The sequence below is a fragment of the Pongo pygmaeus genome, chromosome 5, assembly GCF_028885625.2.
Source record: "Pongo pygmaeus isolate AG05252 chromosome 5, NHGRI_mPonPyg2-v2.0_pri, whole genome shotgun sequence".
Taxonomy (NCBI): domain Eukaryota; kingdom Metazoa; phylum Chordata; class Mammalia; order Primates; family Hominidae; genus Pongo; species Pongo pygmaeus.
Window position 1 is genome coordinate 32,102,019 of NC_072378.2, and position 25,288 is coordinate 32,127,306.

At 52.3% G+C, this 25,288-nt stretch overlaps 2 protein-coding genes and 1 long non-coding RNA gene across 4 annotated transcripts in view; 1 reads left to right on the forward strand and 2 right to left on the reverse strand.

The window, feature by feature from the left end:
• VARS1 (valyl-tRNA synthetase 1) lies at positions 1 to 18,362 on the reverse strand. Of its 2 annotated transcripts, none has more exons than XM_054492497.2 (30): positions 17,963 to 18,362; positions 17,248 to 17,667; positions 15,424 to 15,558; positions 15,195 to 15,333; positions 14,830 to 14,954; positions 14,653 to 14,737; positions 14,313 to 14,413; positions 14,054 to 14,181; positions 8,037 to 8,201; positions 7,711 to 7,792; positions 7,074 to 7,193; positions 6,867 to 6,975; positions 6,687 to 6,781; positions 5,580 to 5,670; positions 5,209 to 5,333; positions 5,019 to 5,122; positions 4,777 to 4,935; positions 4,579 to 4,669; positions 4,339 to 4,444; positions 4,183 to 4,253; positions 3,973 to 4,098; positions 3,512 to 3,616; positions 3,363 to 3,431; positions 3,198 to 3,276; positions 2,934 to 3,061; positions 2,491 to 2,646; positions 2,101 to 2,307; positions 1,918 to 2,029; positions 1,460 to 1,785; positions 1 to 145 (listed from the first exon to the last, which is right to left on the reverse strand). In XM_054492497.2, exons 2-30 carry the CDS (start codon positions 17,632 to 17,634, stop codon positions 77 to 79), a joined length of 3,795 nt encoding a protein of 1,264 aa, XP_054348472.1. In that variant the 5' UTR covers positions 17,635 to 17,667; positions 17,963 to 18,362; the 3' UTR covers positions 1 to 76. The 2 variants fall into 2 exon arrangements, with proteins under 2 accessions (XP_054348472.1, XP_054348471.1); XM_054492496.2 differs by having other exon boundaries at positions 14,653 to 14,740; positions 17,963 to 18,193.
• The window catches only part of LOC129038953 (uncharacterized), an 11,040-nt gene continuing 3,933 nt past the window's right edge, over positions 18,182 to 25,288 (forward strand). Inside the window, exons 1-3 of the long non-coding RNA XR_008503263.1 lie at positions 18,182 to 18,367; positions 19,463 to 19,565; positions 20,841 to 21,025. This is a non-coding gene — a long non-coding RNA (uncharacterized LOC129038953). The remainder of the gene's footprint in view (positions 18,368 to 19,462; positions 19,566 to 20,840; positions 21,026 to 25,288) is intronic.
• Positions 19,794 to 25,288, reverse strand: part of LSM2 (LSM2 homolog, U6 small nuclear RNA and mRNA degradation associated) — a 9,498-nt gene continuing 4,003 nt past the window's right edge. Inside the window, exons 3-5 of the mRNA XM_054492498.2 lie at positions 20,872 to 20,902; positions 20,389 to 20,448; positions 19,794 to 20,281 (exon numbers count right to left, since the gene is read on the reverse strand). Of these exons, the coding sequence (XP_054348473.1) occupies positions 20,156 to 20,281; positions 20,389 to 20,448; positions 20,872 to 20,902 (217 nt within the window). The 3' untranslated portion in view covers positions 19,794 to 20,155. The remainder of the gene's footprint in view (positions 20,282 to 20,388; positions 20,449 to 20,871; positions 20,903 to 25,288) is intronic.

Below are 25,288 nucleotides of genomic sequence, written 5' to 3' on the forward strand. Positions count from 1 at the left end.
TTTTGTGGGAAAATATTTTATTGCTGCCATCCCCATGGTGAGCCGCTGGGGGTGACGGGTGAGGCTGGGTAGTGGATCACAGCATCTTCTGGAATAGGGCGATGGCCTCGTCCACCTTCCTCAGCTCTGCTTCTGTCTGTTGGAGCTGGAGTGGAAACGGGGTGGGTGAGGACCCAGGTCCAAGCGAAGAGACCCCCCAAACACCCAGGACAACAAAGTTGGAAAGATGAGTGAGGACCACGGGAGGTCAGTAGCTCAGAGGCGGAGTGAACCTGGCTGGCCTGGCTCCGCACCCATTCCCACCAGCACCCCCACTTCCACCACCACCTCTTGGGTCTTGCCTTTTTCCACCGAGTGGTCAGTCCCCAAGAACAAAGGAATCTCAGAGCCTACATGCTCCCCATTCAGTGTCCCCACCTAAGCAGGAGAGCACAGGCTCCCAAGCCGGTTACTTCATTTGTCAGATGATGATGATGATATTGCCCCCCTCCCAGGGCTCTTGGGAGAACCAAGTGAGATTAACCACGTCCACTCAAGGCTCTCTAGCTCTTGGCCTCCATGACTGGTTTTCTCTGTGTCTGTGCAGTTTACTCTACTCCTCCTCTCTGGAGGAACCCAGGAGGCAGGGGACAAACGAGACTGGCCTTCCAGGGTCAGCCCAATAGGCTTGAAAGTAAGTGGTGGGAGGCCCAGGGCTCCCCGACTACATGTGGACCCCAAGCCCAGCCCCAGGCATGCGGGTTTCCACATTTCGGGCAGCTGGGTGGGGTACGAAGGGTCTGGCTGGGAGATAGGATGCCTGGTTCTAGGTCAGCCTCCATCTCCCACCTGTTGTCTGACCCTGGGTTGTGCCCAGCCCCCAGCTGCTCCCCATGTGTAAGGGGAGGGCCTTCTATGGTCCCTGCTCAAAGCGCCTGGGCTCTGTGCTCCCCAGTGGATTCCCCAGGGTTGGGTACAGAGTCCAGCTTCCAGACCAGGATTGGTTTTTGTTTTGGATTTTTTTTTTTTTTTTTCAGACAGGGTCTTCTCTCTCTCTCTGTTGCCCAGGCTCAAGTGCAGTGGCATGATCTCAGCTCACTGCAGCCTTGACCTCCCAGGTTCAAGCAATCTGCCCACCTCAGCCCCCCGAGTAGCTGGGACCCCAAGTGTGTGCCACTACGGCCGGCTAATTTTTATATTTTTGTTGTAGAGATGGGATTTCACCATGTTGGCTGGTCTCAAACCCCTGGGCTCAAGTGATCCACCCACCTCGGCCTCCCAAAGTTCTGGGATTACAGGTGTGAGCCACTGAGCCAGGCTGTTTTGTTTTTTAAGGCTAGCGGGAGTGGAGAAGGAACAAAGAAATCTGTAACTGGTTACGATCAATTAGTTGTCAACACCACTGCACTCGGACCAGCCCAGACCAGGGTTTTGATGGAGGAAGTGGATGGTGTGGGAAATGCCCACCCAGGCCACACACCTTGGCTTCATCTGCCTCCTGGACTTCGAGCGGCACCTTGACAGGGTAGCCCGAGGCGGCACGGCGTTCCCGCAGACGCTGGGCCTGCCGCTGGGCCTCAACTCGCTTTGCTTGCAGCTTGCCCAGCTCCCGTGCAGGGTCCACCAGCCCCTGCAGCTGCAGGTGGATGGAGCAGCGATCAGAGGCCAGAGCTACAGCGCAACCCTGGGGGGCGGGAGCCCCCAGGGCCAGAACAGCCACCACACCTGCGCTGGCCAGTGCCTGCACGTAGCCCGATACCGCCGATGCCAGGGCGCCCGTGGCCTCATCCGCCACTTCCAGGAAACCTGCCAGGGAGGGAGAAAGGTGAGGCCTAGCTCCACGGAGACAGGAAACCAAGCAGTCACTGCCGGACACTGGGTCCCAGAGTGGGCTGAGGGGACAGTGGGATGGGGCGGACATGGGCGCCTGAGGCTCACAGTCAGGCCGGATCCGGGTGAGGTTGTAGTCGGCCCGCAGGGAGCGCACGGCTCGCGTGATGCTTAGCGCCAGCTCAAGGGCGGCTTCTGCCTCAGGGTCCTTCCAGGAGCACTGTGGGGTGGAGGAGGGGGTGAGGGGGCCTGGAGGGCAGGTGAGACTCCCCTCTCCAGGCTATGCCATACCTCTGAGGGCTCCGGGTAGGGGGTAACACAGAGGCTAGGGGGAGCTTGCGGCATCCTCCGGGGCAGCCTCTGGAACAGCTCCTCCGTCACGAAGGGCATGAAGGGTGAGAGCAGCCGCAGGCCAATGTCCAGGCAAGTGTACAGGGTCTGGCGGGCACACTCGGCTGCCACCTGGTCCACCCCATTCAGTACAGGTTTCAGGCACTCCTAGGGGATGAGAGGTACAGGGCTCATGGCTGGAGATCTAGCCTTGAGCCCTCGCTGTGCCTGTGAGGACTGGGAAGGGGATGGGTTGGCTTAGGTCTCAAGGCCAACTCTGGCAAAACTGAGCCCAGGGCTCTGCTGCCCACCTGCCCCCACCATCTCCTGCCCCGCTCTGCTCCTTCTCACCAAGTAGACGTCACAGAGCTCATAGAGCCAGAAGCTGTACTGGGCAGTGGTGACGGCCGGGAAGTCATAGGCCTGGAAGCCTTGATTGCTGAGCCTCACAGCCTCTGTGAGGCGGCTGCGGATCCAGCGGTCCACCAGGCTCTCATGGCCTCCGGGCTTGGGGAGAGAGGGTGTATCAGCCGGCGGGCCAGGGGAGGGTGCCAGAACCCCATGGGGGCAGGAGTCATGGGCAAACCTTCACCCAGAGTCTGATGAGTCCAAAGCAACCACCTATGTGCTAGAATCTGGGAAGAAGTGACAGGCCCGAACCCCCAATGCCCTGGGCTTTCCCTTTAACTGTCTGTCTCTGTGTCTATCTGTCCCCCCAGCTACATGGAGGCTGCTCCGGACAGGGGTACAGCTTGTGTGGGTGCTGCTAGCTTTGCTGCCCACCAGGCCCTTACCTGGGAGGTGGGTGAGGGCACAAAACCCTTCCCAAGGCCACGAAGGGCAAACTTGGTGGCATTCCAGAGCTTGTTGCAGAAGTGGCGGTAACCGAGTATCCGGTTCACATCCAGGTTGATGTCACGACCTGGGTCGGGGGTGAGATGTGAGTCCTCATCATCCTCTTCCCAGCCCATGCCCACCAGAGGCTCAGGGTAGAGAAGAGGGATGGGCCTCACAGAAGGAGGAAGGAGTGGCTGGGAGGGAAGCTTTAGGGGCCATACCCTGGGACGTGTAGGCACATAATCCAAACCGGAGAGCATCAGTGCCACATTCAGGAATCCCCGCTGGGAAGTCAGCTTTCTACAGGGAAGAGGCAGAGGGAGGAGCGTCCTCAGCCAGCCCCATCCACGCTGTGCTTCTGCTCAGCTCAGCCCAACCCTCCATACCTGCCCTTCTTTGGCCTTCTCCACCTCGCTGGGATCCAGGTTGCTGTTCAGCAGCTGGTCGTGGAGGCCCTGAGGGTGGAGTGGGAGCCGTCAGGTGGCTGTGACCACAGCCCCACGGCCCTTCCTGGCTGGCCCAGCACCCAGCCCACCTGCAGGGAGATTCCATAGATGACGTCCAGGGGATCGATGACATTGCCTAGAGACTTGCTCATCTTCCGGCCGTGAGCATCTCGCACGATGGCATGGAGGTAGACCTGCAGAGCAGGTGGGGAGGCCCGTGAGACTCAGTCCTCTCCTTCCCCGGCCTCAGTGCCCCGACCAGGACTGTGTCTGGTCTACCCCACTGTGAACCTCAGGTCCCACTGCGTGTCCCCAAGAGCTCATTCAGCACCTTTATGTGAATCAGAAGCACTCCTTTCTCTAGGAAGATGAAGCCCTGGGCACAGGAATCACTGAGCAGGGCCCAGGCTGGATTTCAACCCCACACCAGCCCCGGGTCAGGCCTGCCCACAGCTAACCCCATGCCCCAGCCACACAGGGCCTGCACTGCAGCACAGGACGGCAGGAGAGGAGGCTGGGGGTGATGGGAGGGTCTCAGCTGTCTCCGTACCTCTCTAAAGGGCAGCCTGCCCGTGAGCTTCAGGCCCAGCATGACCATCCGGGCTACCCAGAAGAAGAGGATGTCGTGACCGGTCTCCAGCAGTGTCCCAGGGTAGAACACACTCAAGTCTTCTGACTGAGGGCAGACCAGGGTGTGAAGGGGAGCCAACATCCACCCTCCAGTCCCCTGTCCCGCCAAGCCCTGGCCCCAGGAACACACCTGGTTGGGCCAGCCCAAAATGGATAAAGGGAAGAGGCCGGAGGAGAACCAGGTATCCAATACATCCTCATCTGAGAGAGGCCAAAGGTCAGAGGTCAGAGGGAGTGGAGCTCTGCCCCCCACAACTCCCTCCAAACCCTCAAAGCCCCGCCTTGCCTTGCTGGAGACTGATCTTGTCAGGGGACACTCCGAACTCCTTGGCTGCCTTCTCCTGGGCCTCCGCCTCATTGCGTCCGCTCACCCAGTACCGCCCATCAGGGTCCTGCCACAGGTGCAGTGATTACCCAAGGGGGTGTGTCTGCTTCTGGCTCACCCTGCTCCTCCCCCCACCAAGGACCCAGTAAATTCACCGCTCCCGCAGGGTGTCCCAGCAGCTAGCTCTGGCCCTCTGCTCACCTCCCCAGGGGGCACCGCTGGGTCACTGACAGTGACAAAGTAGGCTGGGATGCGATGGCCCCACCACAGCTGCCTGGAAATGCACCACTCCCTACAAATGTCGGGGAGGAGAGATCAGGGAGGGCCTGGTGGAGCCTGGCCCGAGTGAGCCCTGCTCAGCCCTCGGCAAGCCCCTCCCACACTGAGGGCCCTACACACCGGATGTTGTCCATCCAGGCATGCCATGTGCGCTGATGGGCCTCAGGCAGGATGCGGAGGTCACCCCGAGTCACAGCGGCGCTGGCAGCCTGGGCCATCTCCCCACAGCGAACGTACCACTGCGGCCGCAGCAGAGGCTCTACCACGTCCTTCGACCGGCTGGGGGTACACATAGGTGAGGCCAGGCGGTAAAACCCTGAGGAGTCCTCCATCTTCCTCCCATCCCAGGCCCCCACCCTCACTTGCAAAGTGGCACCACCATGGGGTTGTCCTCAATGCCACGGAACAGTCCCCGCTCCTTCAGCGCCACCAGCACCGCTTTCCTGGCCTCAAACCTGGGCAGGCCCTGGGTAGGAATGAGCCTCATCATGGCGATGCCCAGCCATCCCTCCATCTCCCTGACCCAGGCACTCTTGCCCCAGGCAGCCTCACCAGGAAAGGCGGAGGCACGTTGATGAGGGCCCCCCGGGAGTCCATGATGCTGATGGCCTCCAGCCCGTGCCGCTGCCCAACTTCATAGTCGTTTTGGTCATGTGCGGGGGTGATCTTCACAGCACCTGGGTGTACATCGGGATGCCCAGGTCATGAGGGACTCCACGGAGTTCCTTCCTACACTCACCTCTTTTGCTGAAGGATGTAGCTCCGAGACCACTCCTGGCCCCCACCTGTCTAATACAGTCCCTTGAGAACCACCCCAAGCTCTATTTGGCTGAAGCTTATTTTCTTTTTCTCTGAGAGAAGATGGACAGCTAGGATGCAGCTCCAGTCTTTTCCTCTTCCCACAGGACCAGCCCCTTGCCCACCTGTGCCAAAATCCATGTCCACAAATTCATCGAAGACAATGGGAAGGCTCCGAGACAGGAACGGGTGGATCACGTTCTTCCCTTTCAGGTGCTGGGGGCGAAAAGATATCAAAAATGCATGAAGCGGGGCCAGACGCCGTGATTCCCACCTGTAATCCCAGAACTTTGGGAGGCTGAGGCGGGCAGATCACTTGAGGCCGGGAGTTGGAGACCAGCCTGGCCAACATGGCGAAACCTCGTCTCTACTAAAAATACAAAAAAAAATTAGCCAGGTGTGGTGACGCGTGCCTGTAATCTCAGCTACTCAAGAGGCTGAGGCACGAGTACTGCTTGAACCCGGGAGGTGGAGGTTGCAGTGAGCCAAGATGGCACCACTGCACTCTAGCCTGGGCGATAGAATGAGACCCTCTCTCAAAAAAATAAAAATAAAAATAAAAGCATGAAGGGGCCTGGTGCCATGGCTCACATCTGTAATCCCCACACTTTGGGAGGCTGGGGCAGGAGGCTTCCTTGAGGCCAGGAGTTCAAGATCAGCCTGGTTAACAGAGCGAGACCTTGTCTCTATTTAACTTTTTTTTTTTTTGAGACGGAGTCTCGCTCTGTCACCAAGGCTGGAGTACAGCAGAGTGATCTCGGCTCACTGCAACCTCCGCATCCCAGGTTCAAGCGATTCTCCTGCCTCAGCCTCCTGAGTAGCTGAGATTACAGGCACCTGCCACTACAACCGGCTAATTTTTTGTATTTTTAGTAGAAACGGGGTTTCACTATGTTGGCCAGGCTGGTCTCGAACTCGTGACCTTATGATTCGCCTGTCTCAGCCTCCCAAAGCGCTAGGATTACAGGCATAAGCCACCATGCCCAGCTATTTAACTTTTTAAAAATGCACGAAGGGCTGGGCCCAAGTCCTTCCTTTCCAGGGCCCTGACTATCCCAACACTTGAACTCCCCCAAACAGTCCTACCCTCAGAGCTGGGAAAGAAGCTGAAGACCAGTTTCTAACCCAGTTTCCTCTCCTCAGCCAGGGGCCTAAGTCCAACCCCTCCAGCCCATAAGGATGGGAGCCCTTTTTGGCCAGGACTCCTTCCCTAACTGTGGACAGTCCCCCACCTGGTATCTGGTATCTTTGGGGTGCACAGCTACAGCCACATCTCCCAGCATTGTCTCGATCCGAGTTGTTGCCACCACCACCTCCTCGTCGCTGTCTGGGGTGACAGAAGGCCTTGTGGTCTTGGCCCTGGCCCCTTCCTGCCACTCCCAGCCCAGGATCCTGGTGCCCCTGGCTCCTACCTGAGCCTTGGACCTTATAGGCAAAGGACACGAGGACCCCGAACTCCACCTTCTCCTTGTAGCCAGGCACGGAGAGCAGGGTGCGACCTGTCAGCTCCTTCTTATCCACCTGTAAAATGGGTATTTAGAGGCATGGCCCAGGGGCCAGGGCCAGGGCCAGGGCCAGGGTAGATTGGAGATGGAGACAGGCCAAGTTGGGGGGCGCACCTCAATGTCAGAGATGGCGGAGTTGAGGGTGCAGGACCAGTTAACAAGGCGGGTACTGCGATAGATGACGCCTTCCTCGTGAAGCCGGACAAAGGCCTCTGTCACAGCTGCTGAGAGTTTCTGGGGTGGAGCAGGGAGAAGTCAGAGAGACAGGCCTTGTGCCTGGAGGCCCAGGCAGACACCCAGGGCTCCAGTGAGGCCTTGCCCATACAGAGTCCCACTGGCCAGCACAAAGACCCCTCTGAGGGGAGTACTTTCCTTCTTTCTTTGAGGGGCAGAGAGGACTAAGGGAACACAAGAGCAGGCAACAACAAGCCTTGTGATGCTGCAGATGGCGAGGAAGACACTCAGCTGGGGACAAGTACTGGTGCAGAGGACCCTGGGAGTTCAGGCTCCATGGGAGACGGGGTCCTGATCATGTGCCATCTGGAGGAATCTGGAGCTCCCAGAGCCAAGACAGGGAACATGAAGGGCCATGGCGAGGGGTGGGAAGTGGCGTTTGCAGCTGAGCCCTCCATGGTGTTTTACATGGGCCAGCTCCTGAGAGAGGGCCACAGCACCTGTGCTCTCTCCTGTGGGGGTCCCACCCTGGGGAGACTCCTACTCCTGCCCCAGCTTTGACACTCCTCCTACGCACAGGGTCCATGGTGAAACAGGCTCGATCCCAGTCCAAGGAGCTGCCGAGCTTCTTCAACTGGTGGTAAATCCGGTCACCTTTCCTGGAAGCAGACAGACAGGCTGAGATCAGCACTCGTACCTGGGCTGGAGGGAGACATCAGGTGGCTGATTGGGCAGTGTGGAGATCACCCATCCCCCTGAAATTTACCTGGGCCCTAGAGCCAACTGACTCTGCCTCTGTGGAAGGGTCTGACCCTGTGGCCAGGGGTTACAGGTGACAGAGGTCTTCTGGATAGGGGACAGGGAGGCAGGGCTGCGATGCCCACAGGGATGCTGCATACTCACTCCTCCTTCCACTTCCAGACTTCCTGTAGAAAAGCCTCGCGGCCCAGCTGGTGCCGGCTCAGCCCCTGCTCACGCCATAGCTTCTTCTCCACCACCACCTGGGTGGCAATACCTGCATGGTCACAGCCAGGGTTCCACAGGGTGGTCTCCCCACGCATGCGGTGCCTGTTGGGGGGCATGGAGGACCAGAGGGTGAGCCAGGCCAGTGGGGCCTTGCACCAAAGAAAGCAGAGGCTTCAGGCAAGGAGTCAGTGGACTAAATAAAGAAGCAGGGAGGCCGGACACGGTGGCTCATGCCTGTAATCCCAGAACTTTAGGAGGCTGAGGTGGGCGGATCACCTGAGGTGGAGGAGTTCGAGATCAGCCTGGCCAACATGGTAAAACCCCGTCTCTACCAAAAATACAAAATTAGTTGGGCATGGTGGCACGCGCCTGTAATCCCAGCACTTTGGGAAGCTGAGGTGGGTGGATCACCTGAGGTGGAGAGTTCAAGATAAGCCTGGCCAACATGGTAAAACCCTGTCTGTATTAAAAATACAAAATTAGCTGGGGGTGGTGGCATGTGCCTGTAATCCCAGCTACTTGGAAGGCTGAGGCAGGAGAATTGCTTGAACCCGGGAAGCAGAGGTTGTAGCAAGCTGGGATCATGCCATTGCACTCCAGCCTGGGCGACAGAGTGAGACTCCGTCTCCAAAAAACAAACAAACAAAAAAAAGAAAGAAGCAGGGGTGGAGCTGGAACCTTTGTGATTCTAAAGCTAGTCAAGGAGAAAAGATTTGCAGGAAGAGCCAAGGCAATATGGAAAAAGAACAAAGACAGGCATGCCTGGTGGCTCACACCTGTAACCCCAGGACTCTGGGAGGCCAAGGCGAGTGGATCACTTGAGGACAGGAGTTCGAGACCAGCCTGACCAACATGGCAAAACCCTGTCTCTACCAAAAATACAAAAATTAGCCAGGATGGTGGTGCATACCTGTAATCCCAGCTACTTGGGAGGCTGAAGCACGAGAATCGCTTGAACCTGGGAGGGGGAAGTTGCAGTGAGCTGAGATTGTGCCACTGCACTCCAGCCTGGATGATAGAGTGAGACTCTGTCTCAAAAAAAAAAAAAAAAAAAAAAAAAAAAAAAAACAAAGAGGAGGCTCCTGCCAAACAGGATAGCAAAAGTTCTAATTGTTAAAATAAGTTACTAAACAGGAACAAAATAGTACCTGGAAACAGATACAAGCAAATTTAGTATTTGTGAAAGGTGGCACTTCCTATCAGTAAAATAAGGATAAACTATTCAAAATATTTGTTTGGAACAACTAGCTAATTATTTGGAAAAAATCTCCCCCTTACCAATAGTCACAAAAGGAAACTTTAGATAGATTAAAGAATTCAAGCCAGGCACAGTGGCTCAAGCCTATAACCCCAACACTTTGGGAGGCCAAGGTGGGAGGACTGCTTGAGCCCAGGAGTTGCAGACTAGCCTGGGCAACATAGTGAGACCTAGTCTCTGCAAAAAAAAAAAAAAAAAAAAAAAAAAGCCAGGCATGGTGGCATGCATGTTCCCAGCTACTTGGACAGCTGAGGTTGAGGCTGCACCGAGCTATGATTGTGCTGTGATCATGCCGATGCACTCCAATCTGACCAACACAGTGAGAGAGACTCTGTCTCAAAAATAAATAAATAAACAAATAAATAAAAATTAAAAGTTGATATAACTCTATTCCATTAAAGTAATGGCAGTGTCTCACATTTTATTTAAACCACTTTCACTGGAAAAAAATGTGGCTACCTTAAGAGTTTTATAAGAAGTATGTGGCCAGGCGCGATGGCTCACGCCTGTAATCCCAACACTTTGGGAAGCTGAGGCAGGCGGATCACTTCAGGTTAGGAGTTCGAGACCAGCTTGGCCAACATGGCAAATCTCTGTCTACTAAAAATGCAAAAGAATTAGCTGGGCATGGTGGTGCGTGCCTGTAGTCCCAGCTACTCAGGAGACTGAGACACAAGAATCGCTTGAACCCGAGTGGTTGAGGTTGCAGTGAGACGAGATCGCATCACTGCACTCCAGCCTGGGCGATAGAGCGAGACTCTGTCTCAATTAAAAAAAAAAAAAGTATTCATTCTGTTCTCATGTAAACAAACTTGGAGGCCAGGTATGGTGGTTCATGCCTGTAGTCCCAGCACTTTGGGAGACTGAGGCAGGAGGATTGCTTGAGCCCAGAAGTTCGAGACCAGCCTGGGCAACATAGCGAGACCCTCTCCCGGTTTTATTAAAAAATTGAAAAACAGGGCCGGGCGTGGTGGCTCACGCCTATAATCCCAGCACTTTGGGACGCCGAGGCACGCGAATCACGAGGTCAGGAGATCGAGACCATCTTGGCTAACACGGTGAAACCCTGTCTCTACTAAAAATACAAAAAAAATTAGCCAGGCGTGGTGGTGTGCGACTATAGTCCCAGCTACTCAGGAGGCTGAGGCAGGAGAATGGCGTGAACCTGGGAGGAGGAGCTTGCAGTGAGCAGAGATTGCGCCACTGCACTCCAGCCTGGGTGACAGGGCAAGACTCCATTTCCAAAAAAAAAAAAAAAAACCTGAAAAATTGAAAAACAAAACAAAAACACAAACACAAACAACTTGACCATTGTATGTTATGTGTATTTAACAGAACTGTTGGCTGGGCGAAGTGGCTCATGCCTGTCATCCTAGCACTTTGGGAGACCGAAGCGGGAGGATCACAAGGTCAGGAGTTCGAAACCAGCCTGACCAACATGGTGAAACCCCGTCTCTACTAAAAATACAAAAATTAGCCAGGTGTGGTGGCACGGGCCTGTAATCCCAGCTACTCAGAAGGCTGAGGCAGGAGAATCGCTTGAACCCAGGCAGCAGAGGTTGCAGTAAGCGCGCACTACTGCACTCCAGCCTGGGAAACAGAGCAAGACTCTGTCTCAAAAAAAAAACAAAAACAAAAAACCAGGCCGGGCACGGTCGCTCACGCCTGTAATCCCAGCACTTTGGGAGGCGGAGGTGAGCAGATCATGAGGTCAGGAGATCGAGACCATCCTGGCCGAAAGGGTGAAACCCCGTCTCTACTAAAAAAAATACAAAAAATTAGCCGGGCGTGGTGGCGGGCGCCTGTAGTCCCAGCTACTCAGGAAGCTGAGGCAGGAGAATGCTGTGAACCTGGGAGGCGGAGCTTGCAGTGAGCCAAGATTGCGCCACCGCACTCCAGCCTGGGTGACAGAGAGAGACTCTGTCTCAAAAAAAATAATAAAAATTTAAAAAATAAAACATATAACTGTTTTCCCAGCTCTCAGTTACTTGCAAAATGCACAATCAAACATTTTATCCCCAGTGCTCAGAGCAGGGGTGGCACATAGTTGGGCCCAGTAAATATTTTTTTACCACATTAATCTAGTACATAAGACACCAGAAAAAATTCTCAAATTTTAAATATAATAAACCCTGGTTTCCAAAAATGGTAAAGTTATTTTAAAATACTTTTTAAAAAGATTTGTCATCTAGAATATTACTTTGTATTTATTACTAATTAAAATATTAACAGTGAAAACAAATAGTAACAGAAAACAGGAGAAACATTTACAATTAACAGGAAAACTACCACACAATAATACAACAAAAACATTTACAATATATAACAAAAAAATCAATACCCAGAACAGGTAAAGAATTCTCAAAAAAAAAAACATTAAAAAGAAAAACAACGAAAAATCAATAGAAAAAACGGGCAAAATATAGATACAGACAATTCACATATGGGTAAACCTGACTGGCAAACATGAAAATAGGCGCAACTTCAATAGCAATTAGAAAGGTACAAAGTAAAGTAACAGAGGTATCATTTTTTTGCCCATCAGATTGGCAGAACTAATTAGGCAACTCTAATGCTCAGGCTTGGCAAGGGTAGGGAAATGAACACTCTCACAGCAATTCCTGGAGGTATCAATCAGCAAAGCCATTCTGCAGGGCAACTTGGCAGCTTCCGTTTGTACTTAATATAGGTGTGCCCCTGCCGACCTAGCAGTTTCACTTCTTGATAGCTACAGCAGCGAAACCCTTCCACACATACTTGAGCAAGCATGTAGAGCAGGGGTATCCAATCTTTTGGCTTCCCTGGGCCACATGGAGGAACTGTCTTGGGCCACACATAAAATACACTAACACTGGCCAGGCGCAGTGGCTCACACCTGTAATCCCAGCACTTTGGGAGGCTGAGGCGGGCGGATCACGAGGTCAGGAGATCGAGACCATCCTGGCTAACACGGTGAAACCCCATCTCTACTAAAAATACAAAAAAAAATTAGCCGGGTGCGGTGGTGGGCACCTGTAGTCCCAGCTACTCGGGAGGCTGAGGCAGGAGAATGGTGTTAACGTGGGAGGCGGAGCTCGGAGCTTGCAGTGAGCCGAGATCGTGCCACTGCACTCCAGCCTGGGCGACAGTGCAAGACTCGTCTCAAAAAAAAAAATATATATATATATATAAAATAAAAATAAATTTAAAAAAATACACTAACACTAACGATAGCTGATGAGCTAAAAAAAAAAAAAAGGCAAAAAATTCTTAAATGTTTAAAGAAAGTTTACAAATTTGTGTTAGGCCGCATTCAAAGCCGTCCTGGGCCACATGTGGCCCACAGGCTGCAGGTTGGACAAACTTGAAGTACAGGGATGTGCATTAGAGTAAGGTTTTCAACAGAAAAAAAAACAAAAAACAAAAAACAGAATGAATCATTAATTAAAAAATAACTCCAGGCTGGGAGCAGTGGCTCACGCCTGTAATCCCAGCATTTTGGGAGGCCAAGGCAGGCAGATCACCTGAGGTCAGGAGTTCGAGACCAGCCTGGCCAACATGGTGAAACCCCATCTCTACTAAAAATACAAAAATTAGCCGGGTGCGGTGGCGGGTGCCTGTAATGCCAGCTACTTGGGAGGCTGAGGCAAGAGAATCGCTTGAACCTAGGAGGTGGAGGTTGCAGTGAGCCAAGATCGTGCCACTGCACTCCAGCCTGAGCAAAAAGAGTGAAACTCTGTCTCAAAAAAAAAAAAAAAAGAATGACTTCACTATGAGATATTATGGAACAATTAAAAAGAAGGAAGTCAGTATGTGTGGTATGTGTGTAAGGACAGGGAAAGATCTCCAAAAGAAAGTGTTAAGTGTAAGAAGAAAGCTAGAGCATAACATGTGTAAGGTGAACCCTTTATGTTAAAAAATAGAAAAGACTCACCCAAAAGGAAAACTATAAATTTCTATGGGTACATGTATATGCAAGTAAATAGGAAAGATGTGGAAAGATACACATCAAAGTGATAACAATGGCTAAATCTTAGGAGGAAGTAGGTGTGGAGGGGGATGGTCAAGGAGATTTGAAACTTTAAATTTCTTATAAGAATATATTCATATATTTTGGTCAGTTGTGGTGGTGCATTCCTGTAATCCCAGCTACTTGGGAGGCTGAGGCAGGAGAATCACTTGAACCCAGGAGGCGGAGGTTGCCATGAGCCGAGATGGCATCATTGCACTCCGGCCTGGGCAACAGAATGAGACTCTGTCTCCAAAAAAATATATATATATATTCATATGTTCCTAATTACATTCAAAATAATTTTATTGTTATTAGAAAAAGGGAAAGACTGGGTGTGGTGCCTCACACCTATAATCCCAGCACTCTGGGAGTCTGAGGCAGGAGAATCACTTGAGCCAGGAGTTGGAGACCAGACTGAGCAACAAAGAGAAAACTCATCTTTACAAAAAATTAAATTAATTAAATTACAATTAAATGAAGAAAGAAAGGAGAGAAGAGAGTCTGCAAGTGGCAGTGTTGCATGGGAGTACTGGACTAGGAGAGGAAGCTGAATGATCACATGGGAATGACAGAGAGAAGTGTAGCGCCACTGGGGGCAGAGGTGAGCACCAACCCAGAAGGAGAGAGGCTTGGGCGACTGTCAGGGAAGAGGAGAGAGCCAGACTAGGCAGAGGGAACCAGAGGAAGGTGCAGATAGAAGCTCACCATCGAGTCAGGGAGTCCTGGATGGCATTGGTGAGCGCGTGGCCCAGGTGCAGGGAGCCTGTCACGTTGGGGGGTGGGATGCACATCATGAAGACACCTCGGGGATTTGCTGCTGACACATTAGGACGCTGATGGTGGAGAAGGATGGCACATGTTTAAGGCCTCAGGTCACCTTCCAGCCCCTCCCAGGCAACACATCCTTCAGTCCTGCCCTTCCCCACCCCACCCACTCTGGGCCTGGGCAGCAGTGCCCACTCACCCCATACTCTGGCTTGAAGAAGCCCTGCTGCTCCCACCAAGTGTACCAGGCAGCCTCCACATACCGAGGGCTGTAGGAGTCGGGCATGGGGCCACTGATATCTGGGGGAGAGGAAGGGAGGGCTCAGTGCCGTGGCTGGGAGCACTGGGAAGGAGACGTGCTGGCAGAGAGGGATCAGGATCTCCGTCACTCACATCATAGGACAGGCATTTGAGGGGCCTAGGGGCAGGGCAGGGGGTCTGCAAATCCTCACCAAAGTGGCGAGAGCAAGAATAGAGCAAGATAGGGTGAAAACTTAGAAGGGGCTGCTGAGGGGTGAGCCCCTTCCCACTCCTAGTACCTTTCTTTTCCCCGGGTGGGGTTGGGAGGTCATAGGTAATGACCCCAGGATCCCGTTTCTCCCTCTTCTCTGGTTTTGGTTTCTTCTGCTTGGGAGGGAGAAGACATAGGCCCAGGCATCAACCACCCCATCACCGCACACATCAACTTTCCTTCCAGCTCCACCCTCACCTCTCACCTCCCCTGGATGTGGCTGCTGCTGTTGGATCTTCTGCTTCTGTTGGAATTTCTCTAGCTTCTCCCGTTTCTTTGCCTCTTTCTTGAGCTGAGCAGCTGTCTTTGGGAGGGCAGGAGCCTCGGGGCCTAGAGAGAGGCACAGAAATTCAGACTCAGCCAGCTGGGGACCCTCTTGGATGGCGCTACTAGGTTTCAGATGGGCTATTTCAGAAGCCCGAGGTCTCGCCCATGCTGACCTCTCCCATCTCCCTCCTCTCCCGCAGGACCCTGCCCCAGTGATTCCGCCATTTCTAGGAAAAAAAGAAAGTGAGTTGCATGGAAGGCCCCAGGGAAGCCCCTATCCTCCAACTCCTCGCCCTTCCTCACCTGGCTGATGAGAGAGAGGCCTGGCTCCTGAGTATAGAACCACTTCTCCCAGCACGGCTCGGAATTCTGGCTGCCGGACACATGTGACAAACCAGCGAGTCACATTATTCCAGATCCGGCGGGCAGGTGGGTCTAGGACCTGGAACAGGAAATAAATGACTATTCTCACTCACCCTACAGTGAGATCTGAGGAGAGCAGTCTTGTTCTTCCCCAGGCCTGGTGACTCACATATCGGAAAGGCAGCAGCAAGGCTGTGACAGCCGCCAGGTCAGCCAGAGTGGGGGCCTCCCCGGCCAAGTAGGTGTGCAGCCGAAGCCACTCCTCCAAGGGGCTCAGGGCCCTGCCCAGGGCCCCCAGCACAGCCTGGCAGGAAAGGGAAGAAGTGTGAGACAAGGTTAGGCCCACCTCCATCTCCTAGCATAACCCAATCCATGTGGCCTCCCTCCACCCCACTCTCACAAATCACCACCTCGGTGTCCCATTTCTTCACTCAAATAGTCACAATAAAAATAATTCTGGGCGGATCACGAGGTCAGGAGATCGAGACCATCCTGGCTAACATGGTGAAACCTCGTCTCTACTAAAAATACAAAAAAAAATAGTCGGGCGTGGTGGCGGGCGCCTGTAGTCCCAGCTACTCGGGAGGCTGAGGCAGGAGAATGGCCTGAACCCAGGAGGTGGAGCTTGCAGTGAGCCGAGATGGCGCCACTGCACTCCAGCCTGGGCGACACAGCAAGACTCCATCTCAAAAAAAAAAAAAAAATACTTCTGACTCATCCAACAAATCCCTACTCAATACTTATGTGTTAGATGCAATATGTTAAGCATAGAAGTAAAGATTATATGAGGCAACTCAATAACTGCCAGGTTCAGGACATCAATAAATATGTATTAAGTACTTCTCCAGGGAATGAGAGGAAAACACGAACAGATGGACAGAGCCCTGACCTGGTAGAGTTAACATTCTTGTAGGGGAAAAACAAATGAGCAAATATAAAATGCAGTGCCCTATTTTTCTTAACTCCTATGAAGAAAAATAAAGCAGAATGAGGGGAACAGGGGCCAGGCGTGGTGGCTCACGCCTGTAATCTCAGCACTTTGGGAGGCCGAGGCGAGCAGACCATCTGAGGTTAGGAGTTCAAGACCAGCCTGGTCAACATGACAAAACCCCATCTCTACTAAAAATACAAAAAATTAGCTGGGCAAGGTGGTGGGAGCCTGTAATCCCAGCTACTCAGAAGGCTGAGGCAGGAGAATCTCTTAAGCAGTGAGCTGAGATCGCACCATCACACCAAGGCACTCCAGCCTGGGCAACAGGAGATTCCGTCTCAAAAAAAGAAAAGAAAAGAAATAAAAGAGGGGAACAGGGAATTCCAGAAGAGAGGGACTCTATTTTATTTGTTTGTTTGGACAGACGTTCTGAATGCAAGGACTCTATTTTAGATAGGGTGATCACAATATGAGGGAGCAAGTCAGGGTCTGTCACATTCATTCATCCATTCAAGAAATACTAATTTTCCATCATGTGCTCAACACCATGCAAGGAGGCAGAGTTGAAAGTACACCAAGGCACAGGTCTCCTTTGGAAGGGCTGATAGTTACAATCTGGCAGGGTTATCTCTCCTCTCACTTACCTTCCTCATTTCATTTCTCTTTTGTCTCCTCCCAGCAACTATCATCTCTCCCTCACCCAGTCTTTTCCTACAATTCAAATAACTTCTATCCTCATCAATTTCAGACTCATCAAACTTTTACTAAGAGACTTTAAAAGTGCCTGGCACTAAACTATGTGCTCTGCGCACATCTTTTTAATCCTGTTAACTCAGTGAGGCAAGCATTACATCAACGTGTCTGCGTGTTCATAGACATAGGAAGATCAAGACACAGCGGGTTTATGAAAGGTGTCCAGGGTTACCATACCAGTTGGCAATCTGGGATTTGATCACTCTTTTCCACATCTGATGTACTACCTTCTTGTCTCATTGTCCATTCCAGTCCTCGCTTCCCTCCTCTGAATTTCTCCCCTCCCCCTCTTCTGTACAACCCCCTCACCTGGGGGTCCTGGGCCGAGCTTCGGAGTCCCAGGGCCGGCAGCGTTGCTCCACAGGCAGCTGGTATTAACTCCGTGTCGGCGTAACTGACCCACTGTTGGACAAGGACAGCCGCCCGGCTGCCCCCTGGGCCCCCCAGGCCTGCTGGCCACAGCAGCTGGGCCACAGCCGTGGCCCCCCACACCCAGAGCCCACCAGGCCCCTGCTCCAGGGCCGGCAGGCGGGGTGGGGGAAAGGGAGTCCTGCTAGTCGGGGGCGGCTGGAGACAGATGCGGGGGTGGGCTCCTCCCCATCCGGGACCCTCCCCAGCCTCCCCATAGCGAGCGGCTATGAGGGCTCGGAGGCTGGGGAAGGCATCTGGGTGAGGGGAGACGTAGAGGATGGACATAGTTATGAGAGGGTCCGAACGAAGTGGAAAAACCTAAGGAGAAAGAGAGACAGGGGAAGACTGAGGGATCGAGGTGGGTCCTATGTTTGAGTAGAGAGGGGACTCTCACGGGAGCTCCTTAGCCGCAGACAACCGAGTCCCCCAGGACTGAAGGTCTGACCAGGCAGGCTGTCAGGAGCCGAGGACCCGGCTCTCAGAGGGGCAGTGTCAGTGGGGAGTTCCTGGGGAAGAGGGACTATCCATGATCGCGGGGCTTCGGGGAGTGTGGAAGGCTCTCAGGAGCGGGTCGGCGTCTGGTTGGACGCGGGTTCGAGCCGCGTGTACGTACTGGAGGGAGATGGTCAGACTGGGCCGGGAATCCACCTCACAGCCAGGCGCCGGCCGCGGCTGGACCGGCCGAGCGGCCGGGGCGGAGGAGTCGAGCGGGCAGAGACGGTGGGCGGCTCTCCAGGTGACCCTAGTTCCCTAAGATCGCCGCCCCGGCAGCCGGCGCCCACGTGCTCCCCCCTTTGTGACAGGGAGCGTTTCCGGGCCTGCGGGTCCTGGCGGGGGCGGCCGTGCCCCGCCTGCGAGTGCGCGCCCGCTGTGTCCGACACTGCCCCGGGGGCCGCGCGGCCCGCCGCCCGCCGCTCTCACGAGGAACAGCGCGGGATGCGGGGCGCTGGGCGCGGACGCAGGACGAGAGGACACCCCTGGGCACCACGCTCCCGTCAGGCGCCGCCACGGGCACCTTGTAAGGGTCCTCGGCCGGGTGGCGAGGGCGGCGCCCAGCGGGCAGCTAGGGAACTAGCCCAAGAGGGTCGGCCGGCCCTGCCGGTGGAGGGCGTTCCCCACCCGGGAGCGGGGAGGTGCCCAGCAGGGAGCCGCCTGATGAGGTCCATTTGCCGAGGCCCTGGCGTCCAGCTTCCTCTTTGAGCCTCATCTCCTCATGTATGAAAAAAGGGTGACGGCCGGGCGCAGTGGCTCACGCCTATAATCCCAGCACTTTGGGAGGCCGAGGTGGGCGGATCACCTGAGGTCAGAAGTTCAAGACTAGCCTGGCCAAGGTGGTGAAAGCCCGTCTCACGCCTGTAATCCCAGCACTCTGGGAAGCCGAGGCGGGTGGATCACCAGGTCAGGAGTTCAAGACCAGCCAGGCCAAGATGGTGAAACCCCGTCTCTACTAAAAATACAAAAATTAGCCAGGTGTGGTGGCAGGCGCCTGTAATCCCAGCTACCCCGGAGCCTGAGGCAGGGAATTGCTTGAAAACAGGAGGTGGAGGGTGCAGTGAGCCGAGATCGTGCCACTGCACTCCAGCCTGGTGACAGAGCTGGAGTATTTGTAAAAATACAAAAATTAGCCAGGCGTGGTGGCACACACCTGTAATCCCAGCTACTTGGGAAGCTGAGGCAAGAAAATCACTTGAACCTGGGAGACGGAGATTGCAGAGCTAAGATCACACCACTGCAGTCCAGCCTGGGTGAAAAGTGAGACTCCATCTCAAAAAAAAAAAAAAAATTAGCCGGGCATGGTGGTGGGCGTCTGTAATCCCAGCTACTCAGGAGCTGAGGCAGGAGAATCGCTTGAACCGGGAGGCGGAGGTTGCAGTGAGCCAGACCACGCCAGTGCACTCCACCCTGGGCAACAGAGCGAGACTCCTGTCTCAAAAACAAAAAAAAGGAGGGTCACACTAGATGGTCTCTAAGGGTCCCTTAAGGCTGAGAAGTCTCATCTGTATCATGAACTCATATTTGCTGAATGAGTGAATGAAGTTTAGTAATTCCCAGTCACAACTTTTCTCTAAAATATAAATTACATCACTTGTATTTATCTTCTATACATATTCAGAAAACATGTACTGATTTGGTTGGATTGGCGAAGTCTGGTAGCATGAAATGCATCTTATGACATTGTTACATTAATGGAAGGACAGCAAGCACTCCAGTTGCAGGTATGGTATAAGCAAAAGGCCAGAGGGAAAACATACAGGTAGGGACATGTTGGGGAAACATGGTGTAGAGCAACTGTATTATATGCTTTATACCAAGGAGCGTAGTGGGAAGCTGAGTTGGATTCTTGGCTGGGTTAACGCAGAGTAACAGGGGCTTGGATGAATTCGACGTCCTTTTCCATGTCCCAGCCCCCTGCCCAACACATAGTAACAGAACCAAAACACAAATTTGCATCATAAATTTTATTCCCGATGCGGGACAGATTCCTTCCATCCCCAAATGAATCACATGCTGCCCTGGAAAGACCTAGGAAACTCTCCTACCATCTCCAGGGAAGTAGTGAGAAAGGCAGGTGCTGGGGACTGGGAAGGCTTTGAAGTTTCCCAGCCTACTTATCCTCCCCTTCTCAAGAGAGGATAGCTGTTCCCTATTATTCCTCTCATCCACTCATCCCTTAAAAAAAAACAACCCACAAAACCATCATTAGTAAAAAAACAAAACCCCTTCAAGTATTGGGGGTTAGGGGTTCTGGGCTGGGACTTGGGGTTATGGGTCACCAATGAAAGAGGGAGGGGAAGAGGAGGAGCCATCACTGTTTCTGCTGCAGGGCTTCCTTCCTTGCTGCATCCTGTAGCAACTGTGTGTCGACCTCATCTGCGGGCAGCTGCACGTATCGGACCACTGAGCCCCGAATGAAGCAGTTCTTCACTGATAACTAGACAAAGATGGACAAATATGAAAACACCCTTAAAAATGTCCTCTAACCACCCAGGAGCCTCCTGCTTTAGAGGTGTTTCCTCTTCTCCACAGACCCCAACTCACCATGTGAGGATATTTCTCAGGGTCTGTGACACTGATGTCAGTTAGTTTGATGTTGAGATACTAGGAAAGGAAGATGAACACCATTATTATTATTTACTTTTTTTTGAGACAGAGTTTTGCTCTTGTTGCCCAGGCTGGAGTGCAATGGTGCCATCTTGGCTCACTGCAATCTCCGCCTCCTGGGTTCAAATGATTTTCCTACCTCAGCCTCTCGACTAGCTGGGATTAGAGGCGCCCACCACCACGCCCGGCTAATTTTTTGTATTTTTAGTAGAGACGGGGTTTCACCATGTTGGTCAGGCTTGTCTTGAACTCCTGACCTCAGGCCTCGGCCTCTCAAAGTGCTGGGATTATAGGCGTGAGCCACCGTGCCTGGCCGACGAACACCATTATTAACCCTAGAGACATGATGTAAGAACCCAACCCTTAAGCTCTCCCCTCTCCTTCTCCAGGAACCAATTCTGGGCCTGTGCTATATCTCACCTGATCCACAGAATGGAGGGTTCCACAGATGCTGTCAAGGGCAGAGGGAGAGAAGAATCAAATTAGTTTATAACAAAGTCAACATAGAGGTGACTTCAGAGCTGGGATGAGAACATGACTGGGAGAAGTCAAGGACTTGAGGATGTCAGAAAAGGTAGAACCAAAAGGGGGCATTCCTAAGCCCTGGAGTAGGAAAGACAACTAACAGAGTAGTTTATTTTCAACCCCACATCTCCTCTCCCTAAACCAATCCATTCTTTTTTTCTTTTTTTTGAGATGGAGTCTCACTGTCACCCAGGCTGAAGTGCAGTGGTGTGATCTTGGCTCACTGCAACCTCTGCCTCCCAGGTTCAAGCGATTCTCCTGCCTCAGTCTCCTGAGTAGCTAGGACTTCAGGCGCACACCATCATGCCCGGCTAATTTTTTATTTTTAGTAGAGGCGGGGTTTCACCATATTGGTCAGGCTGTTCCTTAACTCCTGATCTCAGGTGATCTGCCCACTTCAGCTCCCCAAAGTGCTGGGATTACAGGTGTGAACCACTGTGCCCGGCCAAACCAACCTATTCTTAACAGCTACCATTAAACAACTGGTAAAGGCTAGACCTGTATTCTATATAGTATTTGTAATCTTTACAGCCATCTTTCGAAGTAGTTATTACCTTCCAGGGGCTCAGAGAGGTTGTTTTAAACTTTCTGAGGTTAGAACAGGAACTTCAGTCCAAGTCTGTGTGACTCCCAAAACCATCAGCTATTTTTTTTTTTTTTTTGAGACAAGGTCTTACTCTATGGCCCAGGCTGGAGTGAAATGGCGTGATCATGGCTCATTGCGGCCACTTGAGTAGCTGTGATTACAGGCTTGAGCCACCATGCCCAGCTGATTTTTTTTTTCTTTGAGACGGAGTCTCGCTCTGTCGCCCAGGCTGGAGTGCAGTGGCACGATCTCCGCTCGTTGAAAGCTCCGCCTCCCAGGTTCACGCCATTCTCCTGCCTCAGCCTCCCGAGTAGCTGGGACTACAGACGCCGGCCACCACTCCTGGCTAATTTTTTGTATTTTTAGTAGAGACGGGGTTTCACCGTGTTAGCCAAGATGGTCTCGATCCCCTGACCTCATGATCTGCCCTCCTCAGCCTGCCAAAGTGCTGGGATTACAGGCGTGAGCCACTGTGCCCGACCTTTTTTTTTTTTTTTTTTTTTGTAGAGAAAGGGTCTCACTGTGAATGTCACCCAGGCTAGCTATTTTCAAACATTTATTGCTTTGGAACCAGAGCCCCATATGTGGATAAAGGTAGGTAGCATTACTCTTGATGATGCAGGCATGAGTGATGTCCTCTCCATTCCCCAATCCTCGAGCCCCTTGAAATGCTATTTGAGGAATGCTATCAAAACACCAGTGCTCTTTGAGAGAATGCTGTAAAAATTTAAAAAAACAGCCTTTGGCTGGGCACGGTTGTTCACGCCTGTAATCCAAGCATTTTGGGAGGCTGAGGCAGGAGGATCGCTTGAAGCCAGCTGGAGAACAGCCCAGACAACATAGCAAGACCTCATCTCTATTTTAAAGTTATAAAATAAAATAATTGTGGCCGGGCACGGTGGCTCACGCCTATAATCCCAGCACTTAGGGAGGACAAGGCAGGCGAATCACGAGGTCAGGAGTTTGACACCAGCCTGGCCAACATCATGAAACCCCATCTCTACTAAAAATACAAAAAATTAGCTGGGCATAATGGCAGACGTCTGTAATCCCAGCTACTCGGGAGGCTGAAGCAGGAGAATCACTTGAACCCGGGAGGTGGAGGTTGTAGTGAGGCGAGATTGAGCCACTGCACTCCAACCCGGGTGACAGAGTGAGACTCCATCTCAAGAAAAATAAATAAATAAAAATAATCGTAATAAATAGCAGTTTTAAAAATGTCTTTATCTTGCCAAAAATATAGTTAGCAGTTCTCTGCCCCAATTTTTGTAAAATTCTGAAAGTCTTTAAAACCCAGCGTCTGGGCCATGTGCGGTGGCTCATGCCTGTAATCCCAGCACTTTAGGAGGCCAAGGTGGGCGGATCACTTGAGGCCAGGACTTCGAGACCAGCCTGGCCAACATGGCGAATCCCCATCTCTACTAAAAATACAAAAATTGGCCGGGCGTGGTGGCTCATGCCTGTAATCTCAGCACTTTGGGAGGCCGAGGCGAGTGGATCACGAGGTCAGGAGATCGAGACCATCCTAGCTAACACGGTGAAACCCCGTCTCTACTAAAAATAGAAAAAAATTAGCTGGGCATGGTGGTGGGTGCCTGTAGTCCCAGCTACTTGGGAGGCTGAGGTAGGAGAATGGCGTGAACTGGGAGGCGGAGCTTGCAGTGAGCAGAGATCGCACCACTACACACCAGCCTGGGTGACAAAGCGAGACTCCGTCTCAAAAAAAAAAAAAAAAAAAACAAAAATTAACCGGGCATTGTGGTGTGCACCTGTAATCCCAGCTACTCAGGAGGTGAGGCACGAGAATCACTTGAATCCAGGAGGAAAAAAAAAAATTTAAAAATAAAATATAAAAATACAAAAATTAGCTGTGTGTGGTGCATGCGTGTAGTCCCAGGTATACAGGAGGCTGAGGCACGAGAATCATTTGAACACAGGAGATAAGAGGTTGCAGTGAGCTAAGATCATGCCACTGCATTCCAGCCTGGGCAACAGAGTAAGGATCTGTCTCAAAAAAAAAAAAAAAAGACCCACCTAAATATGCTATAGGAAATTAATTTAAATGAACTAGTACTGGGTAATCATTATTTTTTTTGAGACAGAGGGTGAGTCTCTGCCTAATAACAAAAACAAAAACAAACACCCAGTATCTGAAACCCACTGCCTCAGTAATGTTCTCACCATATTGCTAGCTGCTGAAAAACATTTGACAGCACCCCACCATCTCCAGCAGTGAAATAACATTCAGGAATTGTACAAAGTGGTGTCATTTTACTAAGTCCCTTAAGGAGGGGGAGATACATAGCACAAAAGTGGTCTGACAACAAACATAAGAGAAAGAACTTTTGGCCAGGTGTGGTGGCTCACACCTGTGATCCCAGCACTTTGGGAGGCTGAGGCAGGAGGATCACTTGAGGTCAGGAGTTTGAGGCCAGCCTGGCCAACATGGTGAAACCCCATCTCTACTAAAAATACAAAAAATTAGCTGGGAGTGGTGGCGTGCACCTGTAATCCCAGCTATTTGGGAGGCTGAGGTGGAAGAATCACTTGAACCCAGGAGACAGAAGTTGCAGTGAGCCGAGATCGTGCCACTGCACTCCAGCCAGGGCAACAGAGACCCTGTCTCAAGGAAAAAAAGGAGAAAGATCTTCTTTCTCATCCCAACAGAAAAGTCACTTTAAAGCCACACACGTGTTGGCTCACACATGTAGTCACTGCACTTTGGGAGGCTGAGGTGGGAGGATCACTTGAGTCCAGGAGTTCAAGACCAGCCTGGGCAACATGGCTGAGACTCTGTCTCTATGAAAAATTTTAAAAATAATATAAAAAGGCCGGGTGCAGTGGCTCACATCTGTAATCCCAGCACTTTGGGAGGCCGAGGTGGGTGGATCACAAGGTCAGGAGTTCAAGACCAGCCTGACGATGGTGAAACCCCATATCTACTAAAAATACAAAAATCAGCCAGGTATGGTGGCAGCTGCCTGTAATCCCAGCTACTTGGGAGACTGAGGCAGGAGAATCACTTGAATCCGGGCAGCAGAGGTTACAGTGACCCGAGATCACGCCACTGCACTCCAACCTGGGTGACAGAGTGAGACCCCATCTCAAACAAAAATAAATAAATAAATAGAAAAAAAAGAAGGCTGGGCGTGGTGGCTCACGCCTGTAATCAAAGTACTTTGGGAGGCCAAGGTGGGCAGATCACAAGGTCAGGAGATTGAGACCATCCTGGCCAATGTGGTGAAACCCCTTCTCTACTAAAAATACAAAAATTAGCTGGGCGTGGTGGTGCATGCATATAATCCCAGCTACTCGGGAGGCTGAGGCAGGATAATCACTTGAACCAGGGAGTCGGAGGTTACAGCACCACTGCACTCCAGCCTGGTGTAGACTCAACCAGAGCGAGACTCGTCTCAAAAAAAAAAAAAGAAAAAAGAAAAAGAAAAGAAATGTTACTAGGGCCGGGTGCAGTGGCTCACACTTGTAATCCCAGTACTTTGGGAGGCTGGGGCGGGCAGATCACGAGGTCAGGAGTTGGAGACCAGCCTGGCCAACATGGTGAAACCCTGTCTCTACTAAAGATACAAAAAATTAGCCAGGCGTTGTGGCGCATGCCTGTAATCCCAGCTACCAGGGAGGCTGAGGCAGGAGAATCGCTTGAACCCGGGAGGCGGAAGGTGCAGTGAGCCGAGATCACGCCATTGCACTCCAGCCTGGGCGACAGGG

Excerpts from the sequence above, each read along its gene's own strand:
- VARS1 (XM_054492496.2), bottom strand. The coding sequence starts at position 17,634 with ATGTCCATCCTCTACGTCTCCCCTCACCCAGATGCCTTCCCCAGCCTC. Across the intron at positions 14,414-14,652 it reads CCCACCCGGGGAAAAGAAAG|ATATCAGTGGCCCCATGCCC; the intron begins GTACTAGGAGTG and ends CCTCTCCCCCAG. Across the intron at positions 7,793-8,036 it reads GTCTGGAAGTGGAAGGAGGA|GAAAGGTGACCGGATTTACC; the intron begins GTGAGTATGCAG and ends GTCTGCTTCCAG.